Here is a 22085-nt window from a genome sequence, read left to right on the forward strand (position 1 = left end):
TTGTAACACTAGTTTATTGCTGAATACACGCCTTGATTTGCTCACGGAGGACTTGTGAGAAATTGTGCTCTATCCGCTGAGCAACAGTATGCTCATTTAAAAAAACAATGGATTCATTTACAACATGTAATTAATACATTTAATTCAAGCTAGTGTTTTTGTTGTTTAAAAATAAAACTAACAAATGAAAGCTTACGTTAAATTAGAAATGACAAGGTGTATTAAAAGCATATACCGCAACGTTCCACAAAAATTCTCCCTCTTTTCTCAAATGGGATGGTGGGCCAAATCGCGAGTCAGTTTGGGCATCTCTGATTTACAATAACGCAATGCTGGTTGTATAATTGTCAGCCACTAGGGGGCGTTACAAACCCCCATACATTATTTCTAAACGTATACAGTGAACTGTAGAGGCAAACCAAAAACATTGATTCAGACAGTTTTATTCAATCCCACAAGAAATAAATAACATACAGCACTTATGCTTTAAAATATTATTAGTCACAATTACCACAATCCTTTTCCTTTTTTTTTTTTTTTTACAAGCAAATCTACAGTAACGCCATGAAGTTTCCAAGATTGATCACCCCAATCAAAAAAACTAAACTGAATTAAAACTAGACAACAATTGTAAACAAAAAAACAAAACAAAAGTACATTTCCTAAAAGGTGCTGACTGAAAGGGCAATTTAGCTCATGTACACAAAAACATTTTTTTTTTGACTGAAACCACTTCATCTGCTGTACAATGGTTTGTATTTCCAAACTGTAGGTGTAACGGTAGCCAAATCTTTCAAACTTCTGTAATTCAGTCTTTAGTTCTGCAAGAAACTAAAGTCCCTCAAGGTGCAATTTCATTTGTTGTCGCCAGACATTCTTTTTAATAACACATAATATATATTTAAAGTAATGCACATTAACATGATTGGGGTGAGGTTATATTCCAATTAGTTTAGAGAAATTTTTCACCCTTTATAAACAGTAAGCAATATATAAAAAAGTTAAAACAGTTTACTCCAAACAGATCAGGCAGTGATGCTCATTTAAAAGACATACAGAACACTTAATTATGTTAGAATTGGATTAATCAGAGTGAAACCTAATAAATTAGTTTAGCAAATTAGTTATTAGTACAAATTAATTTAGCATTTACATAAATTGGCCATCTGGTCCATATGCATTAAATCAATGGTCTCAAACTCAATTCCTGGAGGGCCACTGCTCTGCATAGTTTTAGATCAAACCACTGCCAACTCACACCTGCTTAATAGTCTCTAGTAGTCTTTAACACCTTGATTAGTTGGATCAGCTGTGTTTGGTTAGGGTTGGAGCAAAACTGTGCAGAGCTGCTGCCCTCCAGGAATCCAGTTTAAGAGCATTGCATTAAATATTTAGAGTAAAAATGAAGCTGGACAACCAGAACATTCAGATTTTCACAAAGCCTTCCCAATGTTTTTGAAATGTTTGAGTTTTTTGTTTTCAAAAAAGTATTTTCAACAGTAAGTAAATGACATTTGGCAAATGTCAACACTAAGTCATCATCTAATAATAATTCCTGTTGTTATTAGCTTTAGCAACGTACATTGTAGTTCTTTGGAAGTAAACTATGAATCTCTCTCTCTCACAGGAGCTTCTCTGTGGCATTCATATCCTTCCTCATGTGGATTTAAATAAAAAAACAACAATAACACACTGCTCTTCAAACAAGAAAAGGTCTGCTCTCTATAAAAAAACACATTCAAGTAGGCTTTAGTGTTTTGTAAAAGCAGCGCTGAGACAGCGCACATGCACAAACATAACCTATTTCATCAGTTGGCATATTCTGAAACCAATGGAAAACTTTCAGCTCGTGCACAGAGCTCGTTACACTGCTCCGGTGGGCAGCTGAGGGGGTTTGTCCTCATACTGCGGTGGTGGAGTCAGTGGTTCAATGGTCACCACTCCACCCTGCGCAGGGGTCTGGATGTTCAGACGAATATCCTTGACGTGGAGCTTCTCAGACTTGATCCTGCGCACCCGCAGGGGTCTAAGGATTCGGCTGGCTCTGCTGGTGCTGCGAGCTGGGGCTGCAGGCTGGGGTCCAGGGCCTGGAGGAGGCTGAGGGGCTTCTTGGATGTTACCTTCTTTCGGTGGCTGGCCTTCGTTTTCAACGGCACCGATCAGATCTTCGTAGGAGGGGAGCTGGTAGCTTTGGCGCAAGTTGCTCTGGCGAATGGGGTACTGGCCGCTGGTCACTGCCTCCTCATAAGTCGGGACGTCGTAGGTTGGTGCTGCTTCATCAGCTGAGCTAATGTAGACATGGCGAGTGAGAGAGAGAGAAAGAGAATTTTGAGCTTATTGCCATATCAGCTTTTCTAGCTATGTCATGGCAAAGAAAAGATCAAGTATACCAGGTTTTATAAATAACATACGCCGTTTGATTTTTTTTTTTTTCTTTTTTAAATATTTACCAAATTATGTTTAACAGAGCAAGGACATTTTCACGGTATGTCTGATAATATTTTTTCAAATTTGTTGTATTTCGGCTAGAATAAAAGCAGTTTAATATTTTTAATCAACCATTTTAAGGTCAAAACTATTAGCCCCTTTAAGCAGTATTTTTTTTTTTCGATAGCCTACAGAACAAACCATCATTATACAGTAACTTGCCCAATTACCCTAAATTGCCTAGTTAACCTAATTAACCTAGTTAAGCCTTTAAAGGTCACTTTAAGCTGTATAGAAGTGTCTTGAAAAATATCCAGTAAAATATTATTTTCTGTATATGAAAGTGCATTTTATATATAATTTAGTATTTTATATTTAATTTTTTACCAATTCTCACTCATTCATAACCTAAACATGGACATTAAAGGCAACAGTTCACTCAGAAATAAACATCCTGTCATCGTTTAGTTCCTCTCCACTTGTCTCATCAGTTTGTTTACTTTTCACACACAACAGAATATTCTGAAGAATGCTGAAACTAGCAGCCATTGTCTTACAAATGTTTTTGTTTCTATTGAAGTCGGCCACCAACAGACTACAGGTCACAAACATTTGTCAAAATATCGTCAAACTCAAAAACAAATTCAATGTTTTGAAATCACTTGAAGGCGAGCACAGGGTTCCCACTTTAAGTCAAATGTCAAATTCCCTGACTTTTCCCTGATTTTACAGACTAAAAAGCTCATTTTCCATGACCTATCCACCATCTGTTTCATATAAGAGCAGCATGGCCATTGTAATTTAAAGGTGGCGGGAAGTGCTTTGAAATGTACGTTTTCTATTAAATGTTTGACGTAATCTCAAATGAAACATGAAGAGAGAGCGGAAAAGAGTAACTCCTCCTGTTTAAAACAAAACTGCCAATAGCATACATTTTTATCACAGCTCTACCAGTGAGAGTGGTTGAGCTCAAGCGCATCAAATACAAAGCAATGAGAGGCCTCATTAAGCGGTTAGCACATGTCAGATACTACAGAGCATTTTATTGGTTAGAAGATTTGATGAGAAACTAAAGTATGAGGTGATGTTAAAAAAAATCCATTTAGGCGGACATGACAAACTGCAAGCTCTGGATGTTAATATCTTACAAATTCCCATTTTGTCAATGTTTTAGAGCACACTAGATTTTAGATATCATTAACACTAACAAACTGATAGTAATATCTGTAAAACAATATTTTAATTTTAGGGGACCTTTAAATGTGCCAAGATTTTCACTTCCATTCATTTTTAGCAAAACGAAACAACTTGTGAAACGTTGTAATTTAACACACATTTTCTTATCATATTGTTTTAATATATTTGAATGCAGTCTGACAATATGCTAAAGAGAAAAAAATACATGAAAAGTACAATTTAATTGACAAACAAAAATCCATGATATTCCATGACTTGGACATAAAAAAATAAAAAATGCCTGTCTGAAATGAAAGTCTGGAATCCGCTTGTTAAGTCGTGACATATCTAATACTGTTTCCAGGTCCAAGCCGCTACTTATTTCTATTGAGAAAATTTTTGTTTTTGACCACTTTTTTTAGTCGTATCACACATTTAAGTGAATTTTATATGAAATCATGGTGTACACAAGTGTCTGGACTTGCTGCATCACAGACAACAATATTTTAACAATTTATAAAAAATGAATCACTTTCTGGCCATCGGATACAAAGCATTCGAAAGTATTACATCGCTCTGTTAACATTTATTATTACCATTTGTTGAGTCTCCCTATACAGTTTGAAATAGCGATAGGACCCAGAAGCTGCTTTGCATGATGTCACACTTAAGGGTGCTGTATGCAACTTGACTCTTCTAAAACATAAATACCATAATATGTTTGCAGATATTTAAGAAACATGTCAAGTGAACATTCTTGTTTACCTGAAAAAAAAATGCTGAAGTCAGATATTCTGCTTTGAAAATGTGCTTTCCGTGCCGGAACGCTGTCTTTGTTTTGGTTATTTTAACCCGCCAATGCCAGTTTAGCTAATTATATTTCAGCACCCCAGATTGCCTTGCTGGAAAACCATGTATTTGATTCATTCAGTCATGAAGGGTCTCAAAGTATGTGTCCATGAACGAAATGCGTCCTCTGGTGGAAAGTAGCAGACTCCGAAATGAAATTGTAGCCTACCGTTTCAACTACCTTACCCACATGGTCTTTGTTTTACCCATAACCAAATCATAAATAAATAAAGATAAGTTACACACAAATTACCACCTGTCAATCACATTTTCCGCAGGACTCTGGCATGAATGGGCAGAGTGATCTGTGACATTATAATGGCATCGACAAACTTGGTTGGTAAAAAAGGTGCACAACCAACAGGAACCAACCAACAGTATCTGAGGTTTTCGCTAAAATTTACTAAGTAACTTACTAGAGTGAAAGCGAAAAATGGACGCAGTGTACTGATGCTGTGACACGTTACCTTATAGATTCAAAAGACTGATGAGTTGTTAGATAGAGACAAGATTGAATAAATATCACATTTAACAACTTTAGTGAGATGCGATCCAGTGGTACATTTGATAAATTGTCCGACTGCTCTCTGGGTTTTTGTCCTCAAAGCACCCGTTGACTGCCTGGAGCTCAGACGTGCGCATATGCTGCAGGCATGCCAGTGTGTGTGTGTGTGTGTGTGTGTTCGTGGTCACGTGATGTGCATTTTCAGTGGTATAGTGTGGACGGAGATCTGTTCAGAAAAGCTAGGTGAAACGCCAGTGTGGACGTAGATTGTTTTCGTTCTAAAATTTTAAAACTAAGACATATTAGTGAAAATGGGGTCTAAAGGCCGTCACACACCGGATGCATCGCTCAGCCCCACGACACGGCGCACATGACAGTTGAAAGTATCGCACACCAGACACACACATTCGCATGCTATTCTGTCGCTCTGTGGCGCGGCAGAAAAAATGAGTGTCCTGAATCGTGGCTGGGCGCCGCCGACTTGCGGCGACAGTGTGTGTACCCTGATAGAAACCTATGTTTAGAGTTCTGAAATGTATGGTGCTGTGTGGGGCTATGCGACGCACCACCAAGTGGCGCTTCTGGTGTGCGACCTGCTCTAGTGTGTATTTTTCGCGAGCGGGTTGCTGCTATGACGGGGGCGGGGCGGAGGATTGCGATGCCGGCTCAGCATTGTTATGCCTATCGGACAAACCCTATTTCAGAGTTCCACATGAGGTTATTAATTAGTAAATAATTTAAATATTATGAACATAAACATTAGGTGAGCAGGTTACATGGTAACCCCATGTCCTAACAACACATTACGTGACGAGATTTGCAGTAATAAGCAATCTGGCTGTTTGCACCAGATGAAACAACAGAAATTTAAATACAGCCATTCAGAAGCACAGAACATGCACTAACTCACGAAATGATAAGGTTTATAATCTAATTAATACATGTTAAACCTCTTTAACATTATTATATGTGCATGCTGAATGATATTTGTTTTGTAACTTGGCTTGCACCGAGTCACAGTTCTTAAGTTTGTTAAGATCTGAGATCAAGTATCTGCTGCTGCTTTCAGTAGTATGGCAATAAATGTCATGTAAAATGGCATTCAAACTCACATTATTAGCATTTAACACTAAAAAAGCACATGAGGTGTAGCTGAGGTGATCATAGTTCATCCTGTTGTTCACCTGTAAGAAATAGAAGCTGTTTCTAAAATATAAATTTCAGGTGTTGGTTTGGACAAAATCTCCTTTTAGTATAAAAAAAAATTATTCTTCTATCGCGTGCCTTTGCTTTTAGTTAAAAAGGGTTCAAATCAGCCTTCAGGCTCGATTGTCAGGTACACTTATGTCAATCTGGCAACCTGTGCTTGCGTGTCTTTTGATCCAGGAGTGCAATACCAAATTCAACCACTAGGTTACATGCTGCACCTTTGATAAGTGGATAGACCTTGCAAAATTCCATGATATTCCAGAAATTCCATGGCAAACCTGAGAGTAACCTTTTAATATTTGAAACGGTTTTTAAAAAGCCTCCAACCTTCCCTTACATTTAATAGATGCACTCTCCTTCTTTATTTCTTAGTAATTTAATTTATTTGTTTTTAACTGTCATCGACTTATACTGCTTAATTGCACATATTTACTTTCAACAGTAGCTATGTTTCAACCCATAATGCGAATTAACTTAATACGCCACAACTGGAATATCGCGTAAAGATGTGCGAATAAAGCACCGTTTCCATCCAATGAGTCAAAGCAAACAAAATCATCACTTCCTGATTATCTGGCGCCAAATTTCGACAGTAAAAATGGAATTTTCTGCAATAAGAGAAACTGCGTGAATCTTTTCTTCATTTAATAAATGACTTGTGCCTCTGAAGGCAATACTGACACGCAGTGAACACGCTGCTGCGTTTGAACTCGTAAGACGCAGAGCACAGACGCTGTCAACAGTTTTGGAGATAATAATATAATAACACTAATACTGAAATGGTTAAGGCATTTTAGAATGACCAAAACAACATTTCAGATGTTTTACAGTGTGCTCAGCCTGCTGGTTTGTCCATTGGCACACATTTTTATCATTACATTATCTCTTATAACAAAATCACATGAACTTTTTTAATGCGAATACCGGAATTTGTTCGGTAAAAGTGTTTCCATTATAGTTTACGCACATCTTTTCTAATCGAATAAAAAGTTTATCCTACTCAGTTAAGCACATATGTTTATGTGCATTTTCAAAATTGATCGCGCATCTTGGTGATTCCATCAACCGTTTTTTTATGCGGATATCCAAAATGCACATAAAAATAGGTGGATTGAAACATAGCTAATGACAACGTATCTGAACATTTGATTGTGGTTGTTAAATGACTGTGACATTCAGTTGGTTGTAAGTACATTTTCTGTAAACTTAATTTTATCAATTTTATCTTTCTCTTATTTAAAAAAAACAAAAAAAAACAATCTAAATTAAAAATGGCGATGCAGTGGCACAGTAGGTAGTGCTGTCGCAACACAGCAAGAAGGTCGCTGGTTCGAGCCTCGGCTGGGTCAGTTGGCATTTCTGTGTGGAGTTTGCATGTTCTCCCTGCATTCGCGTGGGTTTCCTTCGGGTGCTCCGGTTTCCCCCACAGTCCAAAGACATGCGGTACAGGTGAATTGGGTAGGCTAAATTGTCCGTAGTATATGAGTGTGTGAATAAGTGTGTATGTTTCCCAGTGATGGGTTGCAGCTGGAAGGGCATCTGCTGCATAAAACAAATGCTGGATAAGTTGGCAGTTCATTCCACTGTGGCGACCCCAGATTAATAAAGGGACTAAGCCAAAAAGAAAATGAATGAATGAATGAAAAATTAAAAATCCCTCTTTGTTTAATTCCTTAAAAACAACAAAAAAGACACGGATTTGTATCAATTTGTATTATAATATTATTTTTTTAACGATAAAAATTTGAACATAAAATACTCATACTCACTCCTCGTCCGGAACTCTATGCACATGATCCACATAACCAGCAGCGTTTGCACCCGCAGTTTCCCCCTGTCTCCTCCGCTTCCTGTTCCTCACCCCCAAACATATAGCAAGCAAGAGCATGGCAGCCCCGGAGCCAACCAGCACAAATGCGATGGATGACGTTTTGGTCTCATCGCTGTTGGTACTTCCATTATTGGCGGCTGTAACATTGTGCACTTTTGTGGCTTCAGAAGGGACGATGCTCCACACGATCATGACCACCCCGAGTGCCACCAAACCCACACCAAGAGCACACAGGGCATACTGAGAGCCCGAACTGGAGCCCCCACGACTGCTGGGTCTGTTTCCCGCACACAGAGGCTGCCCGGTGGAGCACATGGCTGAAAACACTTCTCAAGACACCAACATGCACTTATTCAGGCCGGAAGGGAGGATGAGAGTTGCACTGTGCCATGAAAGAAAAAGAAAGACAAACATTATAAATATTTGAGTGATGAGGAAACACACACATATACATACATACATACATACATACATACATACATACATACATACATACATACATACATACATACATACAAACAACTTAAAATAAAACCCATTCATTTGTTAAATGCTTTGTCAAACAGAATTTTTTTTTATGTTTCACCAATTTCTGACCCGGTAAAGCTTTTATTTTCTTTCATTCTTTGTACGTTTTAACTTGGTTTTGTCTTTTGTTTGTGACTGCTTTTGTTAACACATGGGTCAACTTGTGTTTTTTTTAATTGTGCTATATAAATAAACTGTCATTGTCACATGCCTATTTGAGAAAATGTCCTTTTATTTTTACATATAAAAATGTATATAAACAAACATATTTATACAGAATCTTTTAAAAAATCTTGTATGTATGCGTGTATATACACAATAAATGTACACAATACACACATATCTAAATAGACACTTTTAGTAGACAAGTCTTTTTATTGAATTTTTCAGAAAAAAAAAACAGTTTAATAGTCATAACAAACTGAAGATCTTAACAGAGCAATTCAAACATATATAAGAAAAAGTATAGCAGTATAGTAGTAGAAAAAAACAGTAGATAAAATAGACACTTATTTTGGATGCACTAAATTGATTGATAGCACCAAGTAATGAAAATGTTGCAATGTATTTGTTATTAACATTATAATGTCATTTTTTGTTCATTCTACTGTGTATATTTATATATCAATACACATTCATGTCCGTGTTTGAGAAAATGTCTATTTATATTTATATATTAAATATTTATACATAAAACACAGTATATACATATGCTTATTACAAATAAATATAACAATTTAAACGCTGATTATTCCATTAAAAACATTAAATATATGTTTTTAATGTTCAGCTCAACTGATTTAGCAGGAGCACATGGCTAAAAATGCTATCACAAATATGCAATCATTCCAGAGCAGAAGGGAGGATGAGACTTGCACTGCGACATGAAAGCAAAAAAAAGAGAGACAAACTTTATAAACATTCCAGCAAGGAGGAAACACTTCCTGGAAATGACTGGGAATAGAAGCCAAGAAGCAGAAGAAAGAAAAGAGGTTCTGTGTTTCAGCTCACTGGAGACAGACACAACAGCAAAAAAGATCCCTCTGGCAAAATGCCACTGTAGAGGTCAAATGGAAACATGGAGAAAAATACATGGAGATGGAGAAGACTGCCATGTATGGAGAAGATCCTGTAACTCTTCATAAAAGCAGTTTTCAAGTTATGTTAGATTAGAGGAGAATGTTTCTGGAGAGTCATGATTTCATTTCCTGTTTATTGAGACGGGACGTCCCATTTTGAAGTCTATATCAAATAAAAATAAGCAATTTTATAGAAATAGAAAGAAGTTTGAATTCAAGTGTTTCAAATAAAATATCAAAATATAGGTGAAATAAAGTTCTATTATCGTTAAACATGTTTATGTAAAAATGAATATATTCTAAACTGTACTTACTAAAATTTTATGTTACTGTACTTACTAAAATTTTTAACTTGATTATATTTTAAATGATTTAAAAAACTTTTCTTGCTGACAAGTGATCAAAACGTGATATATAGATATATATTTTTAGATATATATTTTTGGAAAATTAATTAGTATTTAGTGGCTGCGCTCTTAATTTGGCATCAAATTATTATTATTCTAAATAACCTGAACTTTTTTGTATAAACAGTTGTTACAATTACAATTTTACAATACAGTTCCAGTTAAAATTGTAACAAGGTTAATATTTCACAATAATTATCGTTCCAAAGCAGATCAATGTATCACAATCAATGACATTTTGGTAAGTCATCTGTAAATTATGTTAAAAATGAATGAAATTTCATATTTGGAAAGAGTAGAAAGCTCTGGAGTCTAAGGGTGCTTTCACACTTGCACTTTTAGTCTGCACCTGGGTTTGTTTAACATCAAAGTACGGTACGTTTAGCTAGTGTGAACGCTGTTTTTTTGAACTCAGGTGTGCACCCGTAAACTGTACCCAAGTCTGCCTGAAAGAGGTGGTCTTGGGTACAGTTCATACGAACTCTGATACAGTTCACTTCTGATATGAATGCAATCGTACCAAATAACGGAAGTACATTTTGAAAAAGTGAATTTTCAAAGCAAACTAAAGAAAGCACTATTTTTCTTTTTAAAAATCATAAATGAAGATTATAATAATATAGGTCAATAATTTTTCAGCATTTTTAATAAACAATGACATTGATATTGAGGTATGATCTAACCGGAAGCACGGTGTTTCACATTTAAGTGAGTACATAACTAGGTAACACTTCAAAAATAATAATTGATGAATGCATTTACCAACATGAACAAACAATTAATAATAGATTTATTATGCTATTTATTCATCTTTATCAATGTTAGCTAACTTAAATAACATGTTAATTCAATGTGCATTAGCTAATGTTAACAAACACAACAATTTTAATAACACATTAGTAAATGTTGGACTATGGTTCATAAATGCTACACAAGAATCTTTATAGTTAGTTAATGTTAACAAATGATTTACCTAAGGAATTAATTTTTTTAAAAAGTGTTACCCAACACTTTTTTGGGAGGGTGTAAAAAAATGCAAGGTGTAAAACAAGCACTTGCCTTTTAAACACTGAATGTAAAAAAAAAAAAAAATGTTTTTGAGCACATTTCTACATTTTATATGCAACCCTATACGAACAACTCATTTCACTAGTCCATGAGTCAACAAACCAGGGAACTACGCCAGGATTCTGTTTGTGAACTTCAGTTCTGCCTTTAACACCATCGTCCCATCACAGCTCTCTCTGTCAATGGATCACCAGCTTTCTGACAGAAACAACGACTGCACAGCAAAAGACCCCTCCACAAAGCTCCTTAAGTTTGCAGACGACACTACTGTTATCGGCCTCATCCGGAACGGTGACGAGTTTGCATACAGACAGGAGGTGGAGCAGCTGGCTTTATGGTGCAGATACAACAACCTGGAGCTGAACACGCTCAAAACAGTGGAGATAATAGTGGACTTTAGGAGAAACCCCCCTGCACTCCCCACACTCACCATCATGTCATTCAGGTTCCTGGGCATCACCATCTCTCAGGATCTGAAGTGGGACATTCACATAGACTCTATTGTGAAGAAAGCCCAGCAGAGACTGTACTTCCTTCGTCAGCTGAAAAAGTTTAACCTGCCACAGGAGCGTACAGTTACAGTTACGCTCAGCTGTTATCCAATCCATCCTCTGCACTTCAATCACCGTCTGGTTCGGTTCAGCTGCCAAAACAGACCTCAGTAGACTACAGCGAATAGTCCGGACTGCTGAACGAATCACTGGCACTACCCCTTCCTACACTTCAAGAACTGTACTCTTCCAGAGTGAGTAAAAGGGCTTGCAAAATCACTCTGGACACCTCGCACCCAGCACACTACCTGTTCGAACTGTTACGGTCTGATCGGCGCTTCAGAGCACCAAGTACAAAAACAGCCAGACACAGGAAAGGTTTCTTTCTACCTCATGAACAGTTAAATATTCCCCTACTGTGCAATAAACATGCGCAATACTTCTCATACGCACTTATACACAGCACCTTATATCAATATACAATGCATTACCTTTTCCATTCACATTGTACACAGCACCTTATAACCTGTATATTTATAACAAATCTGTACATACAATTCAACATTCAGATTTTTTTGACTAATTGCATCTCTGTTTAATGTTTATCGCCTTTTTTCATATTTATTTTGTGTTGTCACTTGTCACTTTATGTAAACTGGAAGCTTCTGTAGCCAAAACAAATTCCTTGTGTGTGTGAAGCACACTTGGCAATAAAACTCATTCTGATTCTGAACAATACATTTCCCATCATTCTGTGCGCGTGTGGCATTATGAAAATAATAAAACAAAGATAAAGCATCACTTACACACCCAATGAGCACACTTTGACCCTATATTGTTGAGCAAGACACAAAAAGCTTCCGGTCTGAGTTGGAAAGTCATAAAATGTGAAAGGCAAATATGACATTTCAGACAAAAATATAATTATGATTACTAAACTGCTCAAATAGCAGCATTATATCATGTATTTGGGGCTGTGTACTGGCAAGGATATGGTGATATGACACTTTAAAGTTCTTACATACAAGTATTATGATAAAATACTGCAATATGAACAGGACCTAATTTTAAGAAAAAAAGATACACTCACACACATTTGCAAAAACAGATAACCACCAGATTTAAACATTTTCAGAAATTAGGTTTTTTGAAAATAAACTCTATAATCCTCAATGGAAAACTATTTGAAAACTATTAAAAAGCATGTTTTTTTTTGCAATTGTCCTGTTTAAATGCACAACGTAAAAGCATGATATCTGAAAATGACTAAACAAATGGAGTCATCTTCTCATATTATATATTACATACACACACATATACATATACATACGTGTACTAAGACTAACGTAAAATTAAAAGTAGTTATTTTCTAAGTCTATATGGCCTCTCATTCTGGTAATAGTTCTAAATAGTTCTGAATCATCTCAAAAATGTCTCCACAGCAAGACATGCTGCCTGTGCAAACAGGCAGCTACATTGGTTATCATTGAATGGGTGCTGCTTGATTATTACGCCTGATTCACGTCAACGCTTGACAGAGGGCGTGTCTGAAGTTGGGGCTGACTTTTTGAGGGAGATGCTATCGGTCTAATCCGATTCAATGATCTATGCTAAGTTAAAATAGACCTCTCACGATATCTACTTTTTGTTGTACGGTATATTGCACCAAAATATATCGCGATAAATGATATTAATGTCATTTCAAGACCATTTTATGCCACTCATTATATAATGCCACAATGACAGTATAAAAGCATAATAATGCTCTTCCAAAAGTACTCTTCCAAAGAACACATAATAGTTTATTCTTAAGAATATTTCTTTTAATTTTGGTCATTTTAACAATTTAATAATTAGGCACTGGAATCAGAATGTGAAAACGTATATCCTAAACAAATAAATAAATAATAAATGTTATCAAAAAAAAGTGCAAGGTAAAAAGCAACCGAGGCTGCGATATCTGCTACCAGATCTATTTTCAGAGCACTACAGTGTTTTTCAACCATACTGACTCTGACACCTTCAATAGAGATAGAGAGGTTGTGCAATAAGCTAAAATGTTGCTAGAATTCGTTTTTAATGGGCAATATATGTTGCGTCACCAAAAATCATTGAGGTCATGGATGTTCATGTGTTGTGCGATAAGTCGATATATATTGATTATTGTGACAGACCTAGCTACAAGGGCTTCTGCCAGACCTGGATATCAGCTGAATGGATTTTAAAATGATACAACTCAGTTGTTTTACTTGGGCCACGCGGTGACGCGATGGGTAGCGCTGTCACCTTATAGCAAGAAGGTCGCTGGTTCAAGCCTCAGCTGGGTCAGTTAGCATTTCTGTGTGGAGTTTGTATGTTCTTCCCGTGTTGGCGTGGGTTTCCTCCTGTTGCTCTGGTATCCTCTACAAGTGCAAAGACATACGCCATAGGTGAATTGGGTAAGCTAAAATTCGCCATAGTGTATGTGTGTGAACGAGTGTGTATGGTTGTTTCCCAGTGATGGGTTGCAGCTTGGTGGTTCATTCGGCTGTGGCGACCCCAGATTAATAAAGGGACTAAGCCGAAAAGAACATGAATGGATGAATGAGTTGTTTAACTTGTAAAATGCCTATTTAAAAAAAAAAATAAGTTGAACGTTCCCTTAAAACTTGATTGGATTTGGTAAACTACACTTTTAAGTAAAAGGGACACTCATTTTAATGTCAAAAAACAAGTGCATTCAAGATAACATACTATAATCTTTCCCACATCTATGCTCAATCTCCCAACAGCTTTCAACGAATGTCCTTGAAATCAAGGTTTAGTTGCAAGCACCACAAAAATCACCCAAAACGCCTCCAGTGCACAGAGGTTATGCTGCTGCCGTACACTAACTGTTGCCATAACAACACAGCATTGTTCACTGCTGAATGCGAGCACTTCACTGCTCAGAATGGAAATGGGGAAGGGGTGTCATTTTAGGGGAAAGCTACTTTAAATTCACAATAATACACTGCGAACAAGCTTGTCTATTAGCAAAACTGAATTTAGACAAAAAAAAAAGATGATTATAATCTAGCAAAATGATCTGATTATTCAGTATATTAATTCAAGATTCATCTTAATATGTGGATTTGTGTGTTCTCAGGTAGAGCACTAAGGAAGAAATCACCATCACAGCCATTGTGGGACCTTTAAGCATGACTCATCCCCCTGTGGGTGTAATTTACTTCAGGGGAAGAGTAAATGGTCAATAACGTTTTATAATGTTCGCAGTGTAATTTACATCGAGTAGCTTAAGTATGAAGAACAAATCAATGATTATTTTTTCATATTTTTTAGAGGAATGAAGAACAGAGATGAGAAAGCAGATGGAAAGAGTGTGATGGTCTGTGTTGAAATAAAGAGTGTGATTAGTTTGAGAAAGCCTTACTCATTTAGATCACTAATAAAACAGGTTTGTCACAGAACAAGACATGACAAGCACTGTAATATGTGTGAACTAGTTCACAAAAAAAAGCTGGCATTTGTTTTTCAAGACTGCTAGCAGGAGTCTTATTCAAAGTGATTGTAAAAATCAGTTGGTAAATAAGAAATGATGCGACAAAACAGCTTTTTTTCATAATTCCAGTCTTAAAGCGCACATATTTGGCCCTTTTTCAAGATTTAAGATTAGTCTTTTGTGTCTTCTGAATGTGTCTGTAAAGTTTCAGCTAAAACACGCTTCAGATTATTTATTATTCCTTTCAGAAAATTGGGATTTTCTGCTCTCAACACAATGTAGCTGATTTTGTTGCCTGTGCCTTTAATGCTAGATCTCCCCACCCACCGTTCCCACATGCCTGTCAGAGTGCGTCTCCGACTGCGTCAGATAAACAGCACAGTGACAGACATGATGGAAGCAGATCTCGCATAACGTTTGTGAGAACTTTCCCAATGATTATTTGATGTATTTGCTGTGGCGTTAATTCAAGCCTTTGTACAATGATGAGTCACACACAATGTTGTTACAAAGTTCACGCACACACACACCGCGTTTACTTTGCTCTGTTTTTGCATGGCAAAATTGACAGCATACATGTTAATATCCACTGCTGTTTGGAAATCCGTTATGTTAATGTACAAATAAACCTGATTTAAAGGACACCTAGGTTACCCCTTTTTTCAGATTTAATATGAGTCTTATGTGTCTCCAGAATGAGTCTGTAAAGTTTCAGCTCAAAACACCCATCAGATTTTTTATTATACCTTTTATAAGATTCTATTTTATAGATTTTTGCACAAGGAGGCAGTTTTGTTGTACTGCACCTTTAAGGCTAGTCCTCCCCGCCCACCGTTTCTATGTGCCTTTCAGCGTGCCTTAATCTTCTCCCTCAGCTGCGTCAGACAACAGACAGACATAAAGGAAGCAGATCTCACGTAGCGTTTGTGAGAAATACTACAGTAAGAACTTTACCAATTAGTATTTGATGCATTTGTTGTGTTAAGTTGCAACGATGAGTCACACACAATGTCGTTACAAAGTTCACGCGCACACACCACAGATACACACAGTGCAGCAGACACAATCACACACACAAACACGCGCATGCGCGCGCGCGCGCGCGCACACACACACACACACACACACACACACACACACACACACACACACACACACACACACACACACACACACACACACACACACACACACACACACACACACACACACACACACACACACACACACACACATAGCGCGTGCTGTGACAGGATACAGGTTAATCTCCACTGCTGTATGGATATCTGTTATGTTAAGGTACAAAATAAACCTGATTTAACATCCACAAACCAGGATTGAAGCATTTTCTTTTATAAATGTTCTGACACGCGGCTGTGCTGATGAAGTAAAGCTGAAGTAAACCGCTATAATTCATTACACACGTTCTGTTTTAAAACATTTTAAACTTGTAAAACTCACTCTTGATCACGTTTGATGATGATTGATGATCCTAGCGAACTGAACAGAGCTTTTATTCCCGGTTGCTTTGCGCTCGTCCTCTCTTGTTGATTTGATTATACACGTGACTACCGGGACATGTTAATCTGCGCAGCTGTCAGTCAATTCGGTGGCCAGGGGGACCACACGCCTACGTCAAGTAGCATTCGGTCTGAAAACCGCTCCAATTGGTCCACCGTTTTTATGTTGTTAAATTGAAAAAAAAAAAAAGGACTGGGTGTGTTTATTTCACTCAAATATGACAGCCTATACACTATACATACACACGTCTGTCCAAACAGCTTAAAAAGTAGATTTTTCACCATTGGTGCCCTTTAATGTCCACAAACCAGGATTAAAGCGTCTTCTTTTCTAATTGTACTGACATGCGGCTGTGGTGATAAAGATGGTAAAAATCACTGTTATTCATTCCAAACATGCATTGTTTTAATGCTTTAAACTGGTAAAACTCATTCTTGATCACATTTGATGATGACTGATGATCACAGAGAGCTCATTTTACAACATCCTATAGTTGAGCAGTTGAGTTTCACCATATTTTAATCCATTCAGTCCATCTGTAAATCTAGCCGGAGCACCCTTAGCCTAGCTTAGCATAAACCAATGAATCGGATTAGACCATAGGCATCTTAATAAATAAAAAAGTCTTGAAAATTTTTATAATTAAAGCTTGACTCTTCTGTAGTAAGTTACATCGTGTATCAAGACCAACGAAAAACAAAAATTGCTATTTTCTAGGTCAATATGGCTGGGAACTATATTCTCATTCTGGCGTAATAATCAAGAAATTTTGCTGCTGTACCATGGCTGCAGCAGGAATTATGTAGTGCTGTTACCTAGTTGGGGATTATTTTCAGGTGCTGCATAATATTATTACGCCTACGGCAGCCATGGTGTGCCAGAAGGGGAGTATAGTTCCTAGCCATATCAACTTAGAAAATAGCAACTTTGAACTTGCTGTCGATCTTAGTACAAGATGTATATACAGAATGGTAAAGCTTTAAATAGGACAGTTTAGAAAAATTATTTTGATAATGAAATGCTAAAGGTCCAATCTGATCCAATGGTTTATGCTAAGCTACAAGTGCTACCACCAGACCGGGCCACTGGCTGAATGGATTAAATAACGGGTAAATCTCATTACCTCTACTTAACTTATTAACTCTAGGTTACCTATAAAATTTGCCTATTTCCAAAAACATGGAGTGCTTCTTTAAACTAAAGCAATATATTAATCAGTTGCCAATCTGAGTACGTGACAGGTCTACTAGGAGTTCATGAAAGCAAATAACATTAAATTCTGGTCAAAACAAAAGAAACATAAAATGGGGAAATATGACAAAAGGCCAGGAAGGCCTGTCCAAATACACAGAGCAACACTTGCTCCCTGTCTAGAAGTAAACAGACACAGAAGCACAGGTCACTACATGCCCATCTAAACATGCACCCCATGACCTTATCAGAGTTTAAATGAACAGATTCTTGCAGAAAACATGGCAGATTTTCCACACAATGACTCACCCAGTGCACTGCACTGCATCTTGTTTAGAATAAATTAGATTTTTTTTTTATGGCACTCATAATGTGAATGAAATATAAAAGGTCTTTTAAATGGATTGGAACTGTGAGAGGAGGGGGTGGATTGAAAAATAATGACTACAGTAGCAAGCTTTTTCAATTTATTTTAACAATAGTTTAAATGCCAAAGATCTGATCTGTCATCAGAGAAAGACTGCCATTCCAGAGCTAAAGCAAACGGTCAGATTTTAAATAAAAATCTCCAAAACCTTTTTTTACTTAATATGTTTTTAAATTTGGGAAAAAAAAAATAATTGCTCGCCTAAAGACAAACAATGTTTGATAGCAAAATTAACATTGTATAATTTGATGTCATGCAGACTTTAACAAGTTAGAAAATATTTTAACTTCTAATCCAGAATACTGGTTTCTATTTAAAAACTATGACTGTGTGTGTGTGCGTGTATTAGAGTTGTCACGATACCTTTAATTCACGTTACAATACTATACCAGCTGAAGTATTGTGATACCAAGTTGTACTGCGATACTGAAATTCATAACTCAAATCTATGAAATAAAGAAAATTGTCAGAAAAACTATATTTGAAAAATATGAATTGAAAAACTGAATTGAATTCATAATTCCCATATTATTGAAAAAAGTATTTGCACATCACTTTACCTAAATGATTTTGTAGATAACTGAACGACAAAAAATACATTAAAATAAAGATACAAATTATACCAACGAAGTCCACCAAAAGGGCTCAACAGACTATTCAAATAAAATGGTCTATTGTTGCACAAACGTGTGAGCATTTTAGTGACTTTTCCACATGCAACAGTGTGTATTGTAGATAGACCGTTAATGACGATACTACCGTTTACAAACTACAGTGGCACCACCCGTATTTTGGAGACATAGTATCACATTAATACCATAGTAGCAGTCAACCGTGCAACCCTAGTGTGTATATACTATATAATGCATAATAGTATAAAAATTGTCAGGTATACACACTGCATGTATGTATATCTTTGAGAAATTGTGTATGTCTATATATTTAGATCCAATAAAAATATATACACTATATGTAAATATTAATGTAATTAGTTTTGTACATTTGTGTTTTTTGTATATTTGTATTTAAATATGCAAAATAAATATGCAAACACATGTAATTAAAATTTTTGGGGGGGGATTTGATTAATCATGTGTGCGTGTGTGTGTGTGTGTGTGTGTGTGTGTGTGTGTGTGTGTGTGTGTGTGTGTGTAATATGTATAGATCAGAATTGGTATGTTTAATTTTTAGTACAAATAATTTTATTTCATATATTTAATTTAAACTTTAATTCGCAGATATTTTGTTACATTACTTTTTCCACATTATATAACTTTAATTACATTTAATATGCTCTCCATACATTTTAAATAATTTTTGTAAATTTAATTAGACGTGCACACCAAAACTAGATGTCTCATCTTTGACCCATGTATTACTAGGGAATGATTTCTTTTTATACTATTGTTGCTGATTTGTCAGCGTTTAATTTAGATGTTCAGCTAATGCTAGGATAAACGTTAAAAACTTAAACATACTTAAGAGTTTAGTGTATAACAAAGTCCCTTTTTTGTATAAACTACATATTTATACAAGCATGTTTCTATGGAAACCACTGTAACTATAAATACCACTAATTCAAACGATCAGTTGATCAAGTTTCATACACTGTTTGGACAAAATGTCACTTTAACGTATCATGAATTTTATTAGGGTTGAACCAGAGCCTCTAGGTTGAACTATATTAGTACTATGCAAATTCGCAGGTTACCATGGTAAAGTTTTATAAGGGCATCCAGAGCCGATCGTATTTCTGCTGAGTTCTTTCCCTCTCTGTGGCAAGAACACTGGGAAAATAAATGACCTTCAGATTTTAATCCGAATGCTTTGTTTACATGTATAGAATACATTAATCTGTTGTAATCAAGCCTTTAGTAGCAAAACACCAAATACGAGTTTCACTTAAAAAAAGCAGTTTTACAAAAAAAAAGGAACTCCAAAAAAGTAGTCTGTAACTGATTCTTGATATACCAGCATCATATTTTAAAGGACTAACATGGAGACCAAGATTCTGGCGTTATTTAAGACATTTTGGAACAAAATAAACCTTCTCCGATGACAGTTTCTGTGAGCAGAGCAAAACATCTCAGCGCCGCCGAATAACAACACAAATGTGACCGCAAAGGTAAAACTAAAGTTGAGGGCCTAAATTAAGCTCGGCGGAGGCTCAACGCCCTTCGCACCTTGTGTCGTGAACGTACCTGAGGCAGGTGTCACTCCTGGCCGCAGGTGAGGCGAGCGTCCGCGGGGTCCTTTCATTCGCTTGAGGAAAGAGAAACACTTTGTAAATCCTCTAACTTCAGTCTCATACACTCTTCATCTACTATTGGTGGTCTTAAACCGAGACAGGAACTTTGTTGAAAATCAACTCGACTGCAGCGCTCAGTTGTAAAGAGTTAAGCAGGACGCTCGGTCCTAAAGAGAGTCGTGTTTCGCAGAGCTTAAAAAAACGTCATTCCTACAACCCGGAAAAGACCGTGGGATTCATTTGGGAATCCCCTAAAGGTTTTTATGATGGTAGATTTTGATTGATCAGTAGGTCTAAGTATGTGGGTAAAATTTTATATAGTCACTCTGAAAATAGTTCAACCTTTTATTGACGCATTCTTGAAATAAGCTTTTGTTTTCTACCGTGAAGAAGATGTTAATAATCTAAGCAGGGGTGCCTTTTTTCATATAAAGGACCAAAAACCAAATATCATTATGAGACGAAGGTAAACATACGAAACTATATTACATTATAGTTTCCATGGGTAATTTCCTAGTTTATTTAATAATATTTAAAAATAAATAAAAAATATTACTAATCATATTGACTAGTGCAGTATAACTTTTAAAATCATAACTTATTGCAACAAAAACATAACAGTGGAGTTCAATGCTGAATCTGCCTTTGCCTTGATTTGCTCACCAAAGTCTCTGCAATGTCCTCTATCCATCAGGTATGTACATTTAAATCTGATTCATTTACAAGATTTAATTGAAACATTTAATTTCAATTAGCTTTTAACACTAAAACAAACACAAAAGATTATATTAGATTTGAAAAGAAAATCTATAAACAGTCCCCATCCTCCTCCCCCTCTTCAGATTGGATGGCGTGCAGATCAAAGGTTACCCGCGAGCCCTAGGCATCTCTGATCGGAAGGTTTTTTATGAATTCATCAATGCCAATGAAGAACCTATTTTACTTATTTATTTATTTTTATGAAACAGCACACATAATAAAAAATAATCGTTGTGGTAAAAGTCTGGTAAAAAAATGTTTTTGATAAACCTATTTGTTGTTTAAGACAAAATAACTTAAACATTACTAAATGGATGTTTACATATAGCTACACAACTCTACACAAACGCTAAGTTTACTTATATATTTTAGAAAGATATATTTTATTCTCCTCTTTGCATTTATTTCTATTTACAATATATTTTCATTTTGGCCAACTATATTCTAATCGTCCTTCAGAAATATTGCAGATCTAATGCTTTTAACGGAATGAAAATTTTTTAAATTTGACAAGTTTCTTTGACAAATATTTGGTGACACTGTAATAATATTTTATTGTTACCTTTATCAATTTAACGCACACTTAATTGCAAGTAAAGTGTCTAATTTAATATTTTAATTAACTTTTGGAAAAATAACAAGCCAACATTTTAAATAATGTTCCATTATCATTGTGTAACAAATATTAAAGTTAAAATGAAACAACATGCTTATTCTCAATAATAATAAAATGAGAAATTTTAAAATAAAATAAAAAATATATATATACAATCACCGGCCACTTTATTAGGCAGACCTGTCTAACTTCTTGTTAACGCAAATTTCTAAACAGCCAATCACATGGCAGCAACTCGATGCATTTAGGCATGTAGATATGGTCAAGACGAT

General features: G+C 36.0%; 1 protein-coding gene across 1 annotated transcript; it reads right to left on the bottom strand.

The window, feature by feature from the left end:
- Window positions 1-427: 427 nt before the first annotated feature.
- On the bottom strand, window positions 428-20614 carry tmem51b (transmembrane protein 51b). The gene is made up of 3 exons (XM_056468691.1): window positions 20392-20614; window positions 7936-8379; window positions 428-2287 (listed from the first exon to the last, which is right to left on the bottom strand). The coding sequence occupies exons 2-3, from the start codon at window positions 8310-8312 to the stop codon at window positions 1864-1866; spliced, it is 801 nt and encodes a 266-aa protein (XP_056324666.1). The 5' UTR covers window positions 8313-8379; window positions 20392-20614; the 3' UTR covers window positions 428-1863.
- Window positions 20615-22085: the final 1471 nt, after the last annotated feature.

Source organism: Danio aesculapii, chromosome 11 (assembly GCF_903798145.1).
Source record: "Danio aesculapii chromosome 11, fDanAes4.1, whole genome shotgun sequence".
Classification (NCBI taxonomy): Eukaryota; Metazoa; Chordata; class Actinopteri; order Cypriniformes; family Danionidae; genus Danio; species Danio aesculapii.

What these genes read in the sequence shown, in the direction of transcription:
- tmem51b (XM_056468691.1), bottom strand. Translation starts at nt 8,312, where the DNA reads ATGTGCTCCACCGGGCAGCCTCTGTGTGCGGGAAACAGACCCAGCAGT. An exon ending in CATAGAGTTCCGGACGAGGA is followed by an intron (nt 2,288 to 7,935) that starts GTGAGTATGAGT and finishes TGTCTACATTAG; the next exon opens with CTCAGCTGATGAAGCAGCAC.